At 40.6% G+C, this 13,324-nt stretch overlaps 1 protein-coding gene across 1 annotated transcript in view; it reads left to right on the top strand.

The window, feature by feature from the left end:
- LOC123757416 (uncharacterized) overlaps nt 1–12,301 on the top strand; it is a 36,622-nt gene extending 24,321 nt beyond the window's left edge. Inside the window, exon 3 of the mRNA XM_045740967.2 lies at nt 9,069–12,301. Coding sequence (XP_045596923.2) covers nt 9,069–10,757 — 1,689 coding nt within the window. The 3' untranslated portion in view covers nt 10,758–12,301. The remainder of the gene's footprint in view (nt 1–9,068) is intronic.
- Nucleotides 12,302–13,324: the final 1,023 nt, after the last annotated feature.

Raw genomic sequence — 13,324 nt, 5'->3', positions numbered from 1 at the left:
CTACTGAACTTACTGGGCTTGTGTAAAAGCCTGGTTTGTGCCTCGGAGAGGCTACGGGATCCAGTAAGTTCAGAAGAACTTCGGTTTCAACCCTTTTTCCCTGTCGTAGCTCAGTCGATTAAGGCAGTGTCTGAGATGCTCCCGGACGCAGGTTCGAATCCTCGTCACGGCCCTTGTGGATTTGTTCATTTGATGCATCATGTTAGTGTGATCTCTGTGTGGGGTGTGTCTAGTTTGGATAAATACCGAGCATTACCAATGGCGTCAAGGATATCATCTATTCTAGTTAATGGGTAAGCATCCTTGATAGTCACAAGATTTAATTTCCTGTAGTCCGTACACAGCCTCACCTTACCGTGCGGTTTCGGCACCAAGATGCAGGGTGAGGCCCAAGGGGACTCACAAGGGGTGGCCAGCCCATAATCCAGGAGGTACTGTACCTCAGACGCATAACTTCCTTTTTGCTCGGGCTGATTCTGTAGAAAGGTTGACGAATCGGCCGGGTTTCAGGGAGTAGTTGGATATCGTGCTGAACCACATTACACTCCTGTGGACCATCGCTGAACAACTTCTGATGTTCCTTGAAGATTCTGATTAGAGGAGCACTATTACTGTCCTGCAAATAGGTATGAAGACCAGTTAGGATTTCCGAGTTGGAAGGCACTGACTCAGTGTTAGTGCTTTCGGAAGGAGAAGCAGGGAAGGTCTCACTGTGGACGTATGGACCTTTAAATGTGGGTAATGATAACACAGGGGGGGGGGGGGGGAGTACCTTGATACTGCTTCAGGAGGTTGACGTGGCACAACTGGGTCTTCCGCCGCCTATCTGGAGTCTCAAGAACGTAGTTGTGGTTGTTTCTGCACTCCTTGATGGGGTAGGGTCTTGAAAACTTGTTTTGCAATGGAGAACCTGGGATAGGAAAATATGCCAACACGAAATCTCCTAGTTTAAATTTCCTTAATTTGCTGCTTTGGTCAAAATAAGTCTTCATCCTCTCCTGCGCTTTCAATAGATTGTCATTAGGAAATTTACGTACTCTCTCTAGAATGTGTTTTAAGTTTTGAAGAAACGGGGGCACATTATGAGGGTCACTGAAGGTGGCATTACGTAGAGAGTCTTTAAAAGTTTTGAGAGGAGTACGGCACTTACGTCCGTAGAGCATCTCATAATGAGATACTCCTAGAGACTCATTGGGGAGACTTCTGAAAATGCACGTAATGAGGTCAAGTTGTTTATCCCAGTCCTTCAGGGTGTCATTGCAGAATTTCTTTAGGAGTGCTTTAAATAGTCTGATGACTACGTTCAAGAGAACCCTGTGAAGCAGGATGATAAGGGCTGGACAATACCTGTGTGATGCTGAACTCTTCCAGTGTCTTCTTGAAGAGATCACTGGTGAAGTTGGTGCCACAGTCACTTTGAACCTCTCTTGGAAATCCATACTGGGTGAAGATCTTCAATAGTTGTTTCCCCACAGTAACAACCGTAATGTTCTTTACTGGAACTGCTATGGGGAATCTGGTGGTAGGACACATGATAGTTAGTATATAGGCGTTGCCAGAACTGGTCCGGGGTAAAGGACCGACACAGTCTATGATGAGTCTGTGGAAAGGTTCCGCAGGCACCTGCATGGGATTTAATGGGGCCTGGGGAATAGAGATGTTAGGTTTACCTGCCATCTGACTTGTATGACACTGTTGCACATACTTTTTGACGTTTTTACCATACCTGGCCAGTAGTAGTCTTGTCTGATTCCGTGGTAGGTTTTGTTAAAACCATAGTGAGAAAGAGCTCCGTGGGCCAGGTGTAGAATATCGGGCCGTAGGCTGGTGGGAATCACTAGTTGTTCGACATTGGCCCAATCGTCATCCTCCTTCAGCTTACTGGGTCTGTATCTGCGGTAGAGCAACTGATTCTCTAGGAAGAACCCAGGGATACTGTCAGGTTGAGTCTCAGCCTGGAAGAATAATGGTGTTAATGATTGATCTTCCCTCTGTAACTTACAGAACTCCAAACTAGTAAGATCTGGTGGTAGATTCTGAGGGTCTTGAAGGACAGCGGTAGCAGTAGAGTCAGCCGGTTGCGGTCGTGCAGTTTGTGCACGGGTGGTCACCAAAACTGGAGGAGAAACTTCATCACTTTCTTGGACCTCTGCTGGAACATATTCAAAGATCGGATTATCCATTACAGAGGTGCACACCTGGGGTTTGTCCGTGATGATCAGGTTGGACGGTTGCAGATCTTCTGTCAAGTCGTTGCCCAGGAGAAGTTGCACTCCAGACATGGGAAAAGGCTTTTCCCTGATGGCGACTTGGACTTCACCGGTCACGAAGGGACAATCCAGGTGGACTCTGGCGAGTGGATACGGAGTGGTAGCAGTGAGGTCAGTGATAAGGACGGTTTCCCCGGTGTAGGTGATGTTAGGCACAGCTGATTTCAATATTATGGACTGAAGAGCTGTTGTGTCCCTCAAGATCTTCAATTTGAAACGTCCCTCCGAATCTGTACCGTTTGTAGAGACAGTTCCAGGATACAGGTGTTTACTGAAGAGAGAAAGATCATTAACAGGAACACCAACATTCATCACAGGCTTACCGGACTTAGGAGGAGTCTGTTTGGGTTTAGTAGATTCATTGCGTTTGTATTGAGCCTTCCCACATCTATCTATGGTATTTCCATAGAGTTTGCAATACTTACAATACTATTGTGAGCTCGCTTGATCTGTACTCACTTTATCGTAACTGTACCAAGACTTCTTACTGGAAGGTGGTTCTGGTGTAAGCCGGTGGATGAGGCTGTAGGTGTCAGCCGACTTCGCACATTTGATGTAGTCGGTTTCTTCTTTATCTGCTAGATATAAACGGACGGAAGGGGAACACGTCTCAAGAATTCCTCAACTAGCATGAGGTTGATGAGTTCTGCAAATGTAGAGACATGTGCTGCTTCCAGCCATTTCATGAAATATCTTTTCTTTGTATTGGCAAATTCTAGAAAGGTGGTGGTACTTGCCTTTAGATGATGACGGAATTTTCGTCTGTAGCTTTCGGTTGAGAGAAAGTAGGCGTCCAAAACTGCTTGCTTCAGGGTCTGGTAGTCATTCTCAGACGCTAAGGTACTGAGAGTAACTGCAGCTCTCCCTGTAAGATGCACTCTGAGAAGGGTAGACCATTGATCTCCAGGCCAGCTAAGTTTATTAGCTAGGATCTCAAAGGTGGTAAAAAAGACATCAATCTCTGTCTCAACGAATGGTGGCATTAACTTAATTGCATGGGAGACATTGAAACTTACTGGAAGACTAGCGGTAGCTTGTTGGCGCTGAGTGAGGTGTGTAGTTTCCAACGTGAGTTCTTGTTGACGACATGCTATAGCCGTCTCCGCTTGCTGTTTGTCTTGCTCGCGTTGTATCTCCAGGTGACGTTGTTTTGCTTCAAGCTGTACTCGCTCACGCTCTCTGAATAGGGCCCACGCTCTCTGAATAGGGCCATCTCACGTTCCTTTAGGGCCGCCTCTCGTTCTTTTAGGGCTGCCTCTCGTTCTTTTAGGGCCGCCTCTCGTTCTTGTTCTTCTTTCCTGATTGCAGCCTCTTTCCCTTATCTGGAGAGCTTCTTTCGCCAGGGCAGCTTCACGTTCTTGTTCTTCTTTCCTGATTGCAGCTTCTTTCCTCATTTGTAGAGCTTCTTGCTGTTGCTCCCACTCAAGTTTTGCAAGTTCGAGCTTGAGTTTTATAGTTGCCAAATCATGTTTATCTGCAATAGGATAAGTTTCGTGAGTGTCAGAGTCAATCGTCCCTTCATCTAAGAGGTGATCCATTATTAAGTTATGCAGTTCATTTTTGTTGGCTCCATGGGGAACATCTAGTTGATACTCGCGTGCAAGAGTTTGTAATTCGGTCCTCTTGGCACGATATAAGGTCCCTATTTCACCTGCTGGATCGTTACGAAAAACTTGGAGATGAAACATTGTGAAAGATAGCAAATAAATGTACAACGAATATAGTTGTGATATGGTAAATGTCAGTAACAGGATAACGTGGCAACTGGTAACTATCCTGTGGAATTTTAATTTAATCTTTAACAATTAACGTTAATTTTAGGATGGTAAATGATTAGTCAATCAAAATCGCAGGAAATCTTGTACCCGGTACTCAATGTAAGAGAATAAGGACAAGAAAATCCTACTAAATAAATGAAACCGAGTTTCTAAAACAAATGAAACATTTAATTGCTCCAAAAGTGAATAAGGTAGTCCAAGAATGTAGGCATACCTTGCCGAGTCTCAATAAGACATAAGCAAGGGTTTCCCACTAAATGAAATATGATACTTACAGAATTAGCGAACTTTGTGCTCTGAAAAAATAAAGCTAATTCCCTACCTAAGTAAATATCATCATCTCTGACCGACGTGTAGGGGTGCGAGTGTCAACTGGTGACGAGAACTGCTGCTGAGTTCCCAACTCAGCAACGTAGTCCGTGCTAGAGGAACTATGGCCCTCTTTATCCTCCTTCGGTCGGATTGCAGAAGATAGGGTGCTTTGACCCGAAGACAAACCAAAGTACCAGGGTACCACAATGATGATCTGCCGATAATGTGAGAAATATCCTAGGGACAAAAGGTGGTAAACACGAGTAATAACACTGAGGGAGGGATGACCAATTAAGAGAATGACTGAGGCCTCCAGTCACCACGTAATCCAAAGTTATCCACCACTCACCATATGCTACTCTCAGAATGCACAATACACACAGCACCATATAAATATGAAAAGTAATGATAATATTGAAAAGCAACTGTAGCAAAGCCAAGTACGCTTACCCCAAATTGATGTTCTGGTACTAGTACCTGAGTGAAGCTCCGTGGACAGGCCCCCATTAAATGTGACGGGAAAGTGTTGGAGTGTAGATGTTCGGCAGTCCTCCAATGGCTGGTGTCAATGCCTGTCGCATTTACAAAAAAAAAGATAGACTGCTTGCCTGTTGTCTGTGGTAAGTGAGAGGGAGGAACACGTAAAGCACAAAGTATGAACAATGAAAATTTAATATACTTTAAACAAATAAAAATAAAGACAAGTCCCGTGGCAATGAACAGTGCAATTAAAGAACAACGATAAATGCAAGAACACAATGTAACATAAAATAGTAATAATGTAAGACAAAACAGTAAATGGTGCTGAGAATATTGGCTATGGCTGAGACCTCCCTTAGTATACAGAGCCAGAGAGCTTAGTATGCCAGAGAGAGATGTCAACTCTTAGAGCACAAAGAATATTCTGAAGTTGATGGCTGGTTCAAGCTCAGACATCGACTCAAGTAGATGGCGCTGAGGTGCAGTGTGCAGGTGTGCAGTCGGCGAGTCACCAATCAGGAGCAGGCAGGCTGGGATGGGTAGTTGGCTGGTAGATGACGAGCCGGCGTGGAGGGAGTGTGGAGTTGGGGGGTTATTCTTGGATACGTTTTGCCTCCTGGTCAAAACGTTTCGTACTACTGGTGGACGTATTTTGAATGTAGCATCTTATACTTGTAGAAGAAACGTAACTTTAGGTAGGGAAGAGCAGGCTCAATCTCTCTTGAAAGAGATTATCGTCACTATATATATATATCTCATTGAATATGACCGCATATTCTGTATTTACTATCTTCTGATTTAGGGCTTTTATCCCTCTAACTATTTTCTTAGCATCAGGGCTTAGCTGAAATAGGAGTTCTCCAAAACTCATTTTCGTAATTTCAAGGTGAAGAAAAGAAGTGAATTAATATAGAATGTATTACACTTATTTATACAATTTGCACAACGTTTCGAACCTCCATGGTTCATTCGCAAATGAAAAGAATTTTCAGAACTGGTTGATTTTATACCTGCACTGGGTCAGGTGATAAGACAATAAAGGTGAAAACATGGGGGGATACATAAGGGATAAATGGGGGGTGAAACATAAGAACATAAGAATAGAGGTAACTGCGGAAGGCCTATTGGCCCATACGAGGCAGATCCTATCTACATACAAAGATTAATCAAGTGTAGGGCCTGTTATGTGGAACAGTGTCTTCTGTGTTGGCATCGTTATGTTCTGGTCTTGTCCTTACTCTCATAGTGGGTAGAGTAAATAGTTCCGTGATTTGGGTGTTCATGGTAGGTTGTTCTATTCTTATGTGAATTGCTTCAAGAATTTCTGCAAGAAGATTACAAATTATATAAGCGTTATATCGATATAAGCGTTAACAACACTCCTCTTGTACCTGTCTGGGCAGTCACTGTTGGCATTGAGGCACATTCCTATGTTTGTTTCCTTAGTGTAGACTGCAGTGTTGAAACCTCCGCTCCTTTCCATGACTGTTACATCTAGAAAGGGCAACTTCCCAATTGTACTCCATCTCGTAAGTGAAACTCAACACAGAATTCTGCTCAAATGCCTCCTTTAGCTCCCGCAGACATCTGACATCTGTGTACCTGTGTGTGGGCAGTGACTGCTCAGACAGGTAGAAGAGAAGTGTTGTCAACGCTTACGTTGACCGTGCTCTCAGTAACAGCTCAGGATGGATATATATATATATATATATATATATATATATATATATATATATATATATATATATATATATATATATATATATATATATATATATATATATTGTTGGGGTTTTACTACTCTATTCTTACTCTGGGGTGAGCTATAGTTATGCTCAAGGTCTCTCACCGTAGCCCTGCGGGTCTTCACTCGATCCTCACGGCGCCACTGCACGCCAGGAGAGTCTCCCAGTCAATCTCAACGGCCTCTGATTGAGAAGGAGTGGGAACACGACTCGTGCACTTGACTGTCGTGTGCCCTCCCCAACAATCGGGCTCTACGGTTAACCACAAGGTCGCCAACTGGTGTTTTAGGTGGCCAGTAACACCTCAGTGGACTGGTTAAATTAGTGGTAGCCTTGGCAAGGTCACACTCAAAAGATCAGGAATCAGGCAGGCACTTACTCTTATCACTCTATGCTTTCAGTATAATATAGCCACAAGATCAATGGAGGAGATGATAAAAACACAAAGGTGATTTTGTATTTTACTTAAAATGTATGAAAGATATCACGAGGCCAAACAATAATATATAAATCAACTGATCCTGGCTGCGGCCGGTAGTTCCCACGAATAGTATGCACTCACTAAGTGGCAACACCTCCCCTCCTCGTCAAGTGTCAAGAACAGCTGATCGCCTGGCCCCCGCGCGAAAGTTTATTGCTTGTTTCTAGATTCATGCGCGCTGTTTCTTTAAGTTCTCCAATATTACCAGAAACTCGCACTCTCGATATTGGCCCAATAGCACGTATTACTTAGTTACACTGTACTCAGGCTCAAACAGTCGTTTCTACAATCAATGCTACAATGACTCACTGTAATGGTTTTCACTGCCCTTCATTCAATGACATATTATGAAGTATTAAACACTGGAGTTTTCAGTACTTTCTCTCGTGGGCGATAACTCAATAATTCACTGTACTCACAAATGATTAATCACTGCATGAACATAGACATATATAGTGTATATAAATCAGACATCAAATAAATGGTGAATAAATAGTTTCTGGGCACATAGCCTAACTTCCAAATACTGGCATAATATTATATATAATTTATCATTATATGTTCTCATCAAAGACTATAGAAAGATATACACAACACAGTAAATTTATCACTTGTTCCTGGTGCCTGTACACACCCATAATCAACATAAGTATTATAAGTACTCTTGATAGTACTACACGGCAAACTGGTGCCTTACTGTGACACGGGTGAGACTTGCTCACGACATATGAAATCCTCAGGCTAGATAATATAGCCGAATAACATAGCTAACTAAAGGGGAATGGGGAGGGAACTAGTAACACATACTTCAACCTATCCTCCGATGAGAGTCGAGATGTATCTCCTGGTCCTCGTGTCGGGAACGCCCCCACACACACGTCGTCGTGTCCTACCGGAACCACTCGTCGTCCCACCGTTTAGCGCGTCGTCTCCGTGCCTTCTTCCTCTGCAGGTCCGTGCTCCTTCTCTGCTTCTGGTAGGGTTGGAGTCGGTCTCCTGGCCGTCGTCTTCTCCCAGCAACGGCTGCCGCCTACGTCTCAGCTGCAGTCGTCCGGATTCCCAAATAGTCCTCTCCTTCCTCAGCTACCCAGTGGCTCTGTCAGCCACTACGCCGTCACGAACTGGTGAACTGCCACAGACGTCATATACGTCACTGCACGGCTTCACTGCTTCTTACACAGTACCTGACTGGAGCACTTGTTGCTCAAATAACCATCGATTCCCTCTCTGGTTCAACACATGAACTAGGGAAGACCTCACAGAGTACTGGCAGACTTCAGGTGACGCGTAAATCCACGGGAGCGGGAAACAACTGTCAAACTGACAGGACCAATCGTCGCACGTCCAACCTCTTTGACGTGTCGTGTCTGACTGATGGCGCCAGCGCGGCGCGCAGCCTGGACCCCCTTCCTTCGTGACGTCACTTTCGCCACGGGAAGTTCTCATTGGCTCCCGGTGCCACATTGCTGTCGGTGACCAATCCGGTGCCACTGACGTCACACAGTTTTGGCGGGGAATCAGGATAGCCAGCGCCATCTTGGCTTCCTAAAGGGCCTATACCACAGGCCAAAACATTACTATTTCACAAATTTCTCGGCTCTCCGAGAACACTTCACTCTCTCCCATATATCAAATTGAAGCCTGCAACGTAGAGAACGCTTGGGACAAGTAGACATGACTCTTACTGCAGGCGTGGGAGAAATATAAGGGGGGGGGGAACACCGTCACAATATATATATATATATATATATATATATATATATATATATATATATATATATATATATATATATATATATATATATATATATATATATATATATATATATATATAATTTTTTTTTTTTTTTTTTTTTTTTTATATTTTATTCTCGAGGAAATTCTCGGAATCAAAGCTAATATCAAGCAGCAATTTATATATTTTATTTATAATTTTTATTTATTATTTAATAATAGAACTGAATGATCTAAGATATCCAAGTTACTAACGAATTATTTACAGAGTATTTACAGGAAAGAACGACACCAGCTGCAGGAACTGCAAGAGAAGACGAAGAACGAAACTGTTAAGGCACAGGTGGAGGAGATCCTGAAAGTTCAGGAAGTCCTCTTCTCTAGTTACTGGAGTGACACAACTGGTAAAAAGAATACAATGACCGCAAAATCCCAAGAAATGTCAAGTGGATCCCAAGCTCTTCTGTTGGCCTCAAGAAGTGGATTTGTACAGCTGATATACCTCCTGGTGAAGGTGGGTGGCCTGGCTGTAGACAAACCAGTAGATCCTACCAATGACACCACTGCCCTCCACCAGGCAGCTTCTTGTGGTAAGTCCTGCGTCATTATCCTCCTCCTGAACCTTGGTGCACAACCGCTTCTCCCTGACAGATACGGGCAAACGCCTCCCCACTTGGCTGCAATGTTCGGCCATGAGCATGCTTTTCAACTTTTTGCTGAATTTCACCGGGAAAATATACCATATTGCAAGGCAGGGACTAGCCCTCAAGAAGTTCGTAGGCATTATACGAAACGTTTACAAATATATAATGGATGCAAATTTGCATCTGAACTTAATGTTCGTGAAATAAATAACGACCAAAGAGAAGCAACTGAAAACCTTCTTCGACATATTAACTTCGAAAATTTGGTGGAATACACTCAGGAGGCAACGGTTGATTACAAAGATGGTGAATCAAAAGATGTCAAGGACGCTGTAGTAAAAGAAATTCAGCAAATTATATCCAAGATTGAAACAGATATTTACAAAGGAAACATTAAACTAGTAGGAAGCGCTGCAGATGGCACACGACTCTATTATCCAGATGAGTTTGATTTTAATTTTATTCTAGAGGAAATTCCCGGAATCAAAGCTAATATCAAGCAGCAAACAAAGGAGGAGGTCATAGTCAGTGGTCACAAATTAAAGGTGGAGCTTCAGACAGAAAATACAAGTCTCCATGGTAATAACCTAATATCAAACTTTTTTGAGAGAGTTCGGGACTGCCTCAAAAGCTATACTTTTGTTAACAAACAATTAAGTCTAGTGCCACCTGGCCTGACAAGGACGCAAGTGGGCGTGGCAATGACGCTGGCTTGGCAGGGTAGTGAGTATCCCCTGTTGATAATAGGTGTTGACTTAGTGCCAGTGATCTCTGTGCCTTGGCCTGAGGAGATACACAGACCTTCCCTTACTCCCAGTGGCCTAGACACGGTCCACCTCAGCAACACAGAAGACAGAGGTGGATCCTATATATGCAGCTTTGCTGCAACAGAGGTTGAAGTGCTTGCAAATCTGGATCCCCAAGAACGTCAGGTGTATCTCACCTGCAAGACTCTTCTCTCGCGCATGAAGGCTGAACCTTGGATGCCCAAAGACATGAGGAATCTGTTTTGCTGGTGGGATTCCCGCTTTTGGAAAATCCCGACTCCTGAAGGATTCTGCCTAAAAAATTCCTTTTTGAAGCAGGTTGAGAAAAAGCGACGGGAGGGAATAAAGTGGCAAGAAGATATAATATCCCTAGTGATGTCTGTATTCAAGGAAATGTGCCTTGAGATTGTTGATGAAGAATCTGGCAGTTCGAGTTTCGTGCCAAACAAAGTTAATGCTTACTTTGGTGGAGACTGCGCTAGGCCAAAAGTGGGAGAAGGAGCTCCAGAAATTGTTAATTTTCTCAAGAAAATCTCATTAACCTGAAGATGTTTACTTGGGATCCTTCAGAGAGACGATAAAGGAAGAAAAACACAACACAAGAAATAGACAGTGAATGAAAAGAAGATGGAAACAACAGCCCTTAACAACTTACAGTGGATTTCAAAGAATTATACAAAATTACAGACTCGGAGTTAAGGAGACGTGCTTCTCTAAACTATATTTAAATACTTTTATGGTATCACACTGTACTATATCTCCAGGTAGGGTGCTCCTTACGTTTTTGTTCGTGTCAAGAACAAGTATTTAGTATGATTTGAGTAATATTTTTTCTAGTAATTTTAAAACAAATACTATACATTAAGTTTATACATACTTAAAAAAATTCAGAGTTAACAATGTGATAACAATGTAAACACATATATCAAATAACCTCAGTTTCTTCTTCTTTTGAGATTAAATAAATTAATGTATTTTATAGGCTTTTTGGATGATTTATTTGTGGTTTGTAATATCGTTGTCTGGCGCTGAACAAGTTCCAGTTTGTCAATATAATTTCTCAATTATGGAGACAAAAATTATATGTAATATTCATGAATAAGATTAACCAGTGAACTCCAGAGCAGAACTCCGATCGAAATTAGAAAGAGCTGCCAAAATAACCCAAAATTTTATTTTATTTCCTAGCAGTTTTACATTGCTTGTTTGATTGAATGTTATTAGCCAGTTTCCTCTTTAATTTATATTTCCAAGTTGCAGCATTTTGCATATTTCAGCATTAAATATCTGACATTTTTCTGACCAATTTACAAGGTTGAACAATTCATATATTTGTCTCTCAAAGAATATTGAAGCTTTGCTGCCTTGTTTAGCATAATTAACAAATTTTGATATTGTATTGCTAAGCCATTATCAATGGCTTAAAAACATTTTTATTCAACAGTTGGCTTAGCAACTTTTTTTTAGCATTATCGATATCCTCCCTATTTATATCCACGTAAACCCATTATTATATATGTCTAACTTACGCTTGAAACAATCAATGGATCCTACGTCTATTATGTTACTTGGTAAATGGTTCCACATATCAACAACTTAACCAATATTTTCCCAAGTCTTTGCTGTATCTAAACTTATCCAAATTATACCCATTGTTTCGTGTTCAATTTTGTGTTGATACTTTTATATATTATTTTTTATATATTGTTGATAAGGCTCCGTGACACCAGTTGCAATGTGCTCCTGGAAGTCCGGGTTCGAGTCACTTTTGGGGTCTTTTGGGGTGTGGAGTTTTCATTTGCATATATTCTTGAAGACCATTGAAGATTGTTCGCATTTCTGTTGCTCACGTGGCCGCACTAAAATGAAGTGATTTGATGAAATAGCTATGCCCAAGATTACCATCAAAGTGCCGCGAGGGGGGTGGCCATATAGCTTCGGCTATCACCTCCTTATGTGTGGTCACTGATGGTTGAGTGGATTAAGGCACCGTGATATCAGTTGCAATGTGCTCCTGGAGGTCCGGGTTCGAGTCACTTTTGGGGTGTGGAGTTTTCATTTGCATATATACTTAGGGACCATTCAAGCTTGTTCGCATATATATATATATATATATATATATATATATATATATATATATATATATATATATATATATATATATATATATATATATATATATATATATATATATATATATATATATATATATATATACATATATATACATATATATATATATATATATATATATATATACATATATATACATATATATATATATATATATATATACATATATATATATATACATATATATATATATATATATATACATATATATATATATATATATATATATATATATATATATATATATATATATATATATATATATATATATATATATATATATATATATATATATATACATATATATATATATATATACATATATATATATATATATACATATATATATATATATATACATATATATATATATATATATACATATATATATATATATACATATATATATATATATATATATATATATATATATATATATATATATATATATATATATATATATATATATATATATATATATATATATATATATATATTGGTGTATACTGGCAGCAGGTTTTCTTTCAAACATGTTTCATTGAATATGACCGCATATTCTGTATTTATTATTTTCTGGTTTAGGGCTTCTATCCCTCTAACTATTTTCTTAGCATCAGGGCTTAATTGGAATAGGAGTTCTCCAAAACTCATTTTCGTACTTTTAAGGTGAAGAAAAGAAGTGATTTACTATAGAGTGTATTACACTTATTTGTATAATTTGCACGACGTTTCGAACCTCCATGGTTCATTCTCAAGTGAACAGATCTTACAATACTAGTTGATTTTATACCCGCATTAGGTCAGGTGATAATACAATGAAGGTGAAAAACATGGGGGGATACATAAGGGATAAACATAGGGGCTGCAGAAGGCTTATTGGCCCATACGAGGCATCTCCTATCTAAACACAAAGATTAATCCAGTGTAATTGGCCTGTTATGTTGGACATTGTCTTCTGTGTTGGCATCGATATGTTCCTG

The sequence above is a fragment of the Procambarus clarkii genome, chromosome 19 (genome assembly GCF_040958095.1).
Source record: "Procambarus clarkii isolate CNS0578487 chromosome 19, FALCON_Pclarkii_2.0, whole genome shotgun sequence".
NCBI classification, from domain to species: Eukaryota; Metazoa; Arthropoda; class Malacostraca; order Decapoda; family Cambaridae; genus Procambarus; species Procambarus clarkii.
Note: the sequence above shows the minus strand (reverse complement) of the source record. Positions and strands in the feature narration are given on the sequence as shown.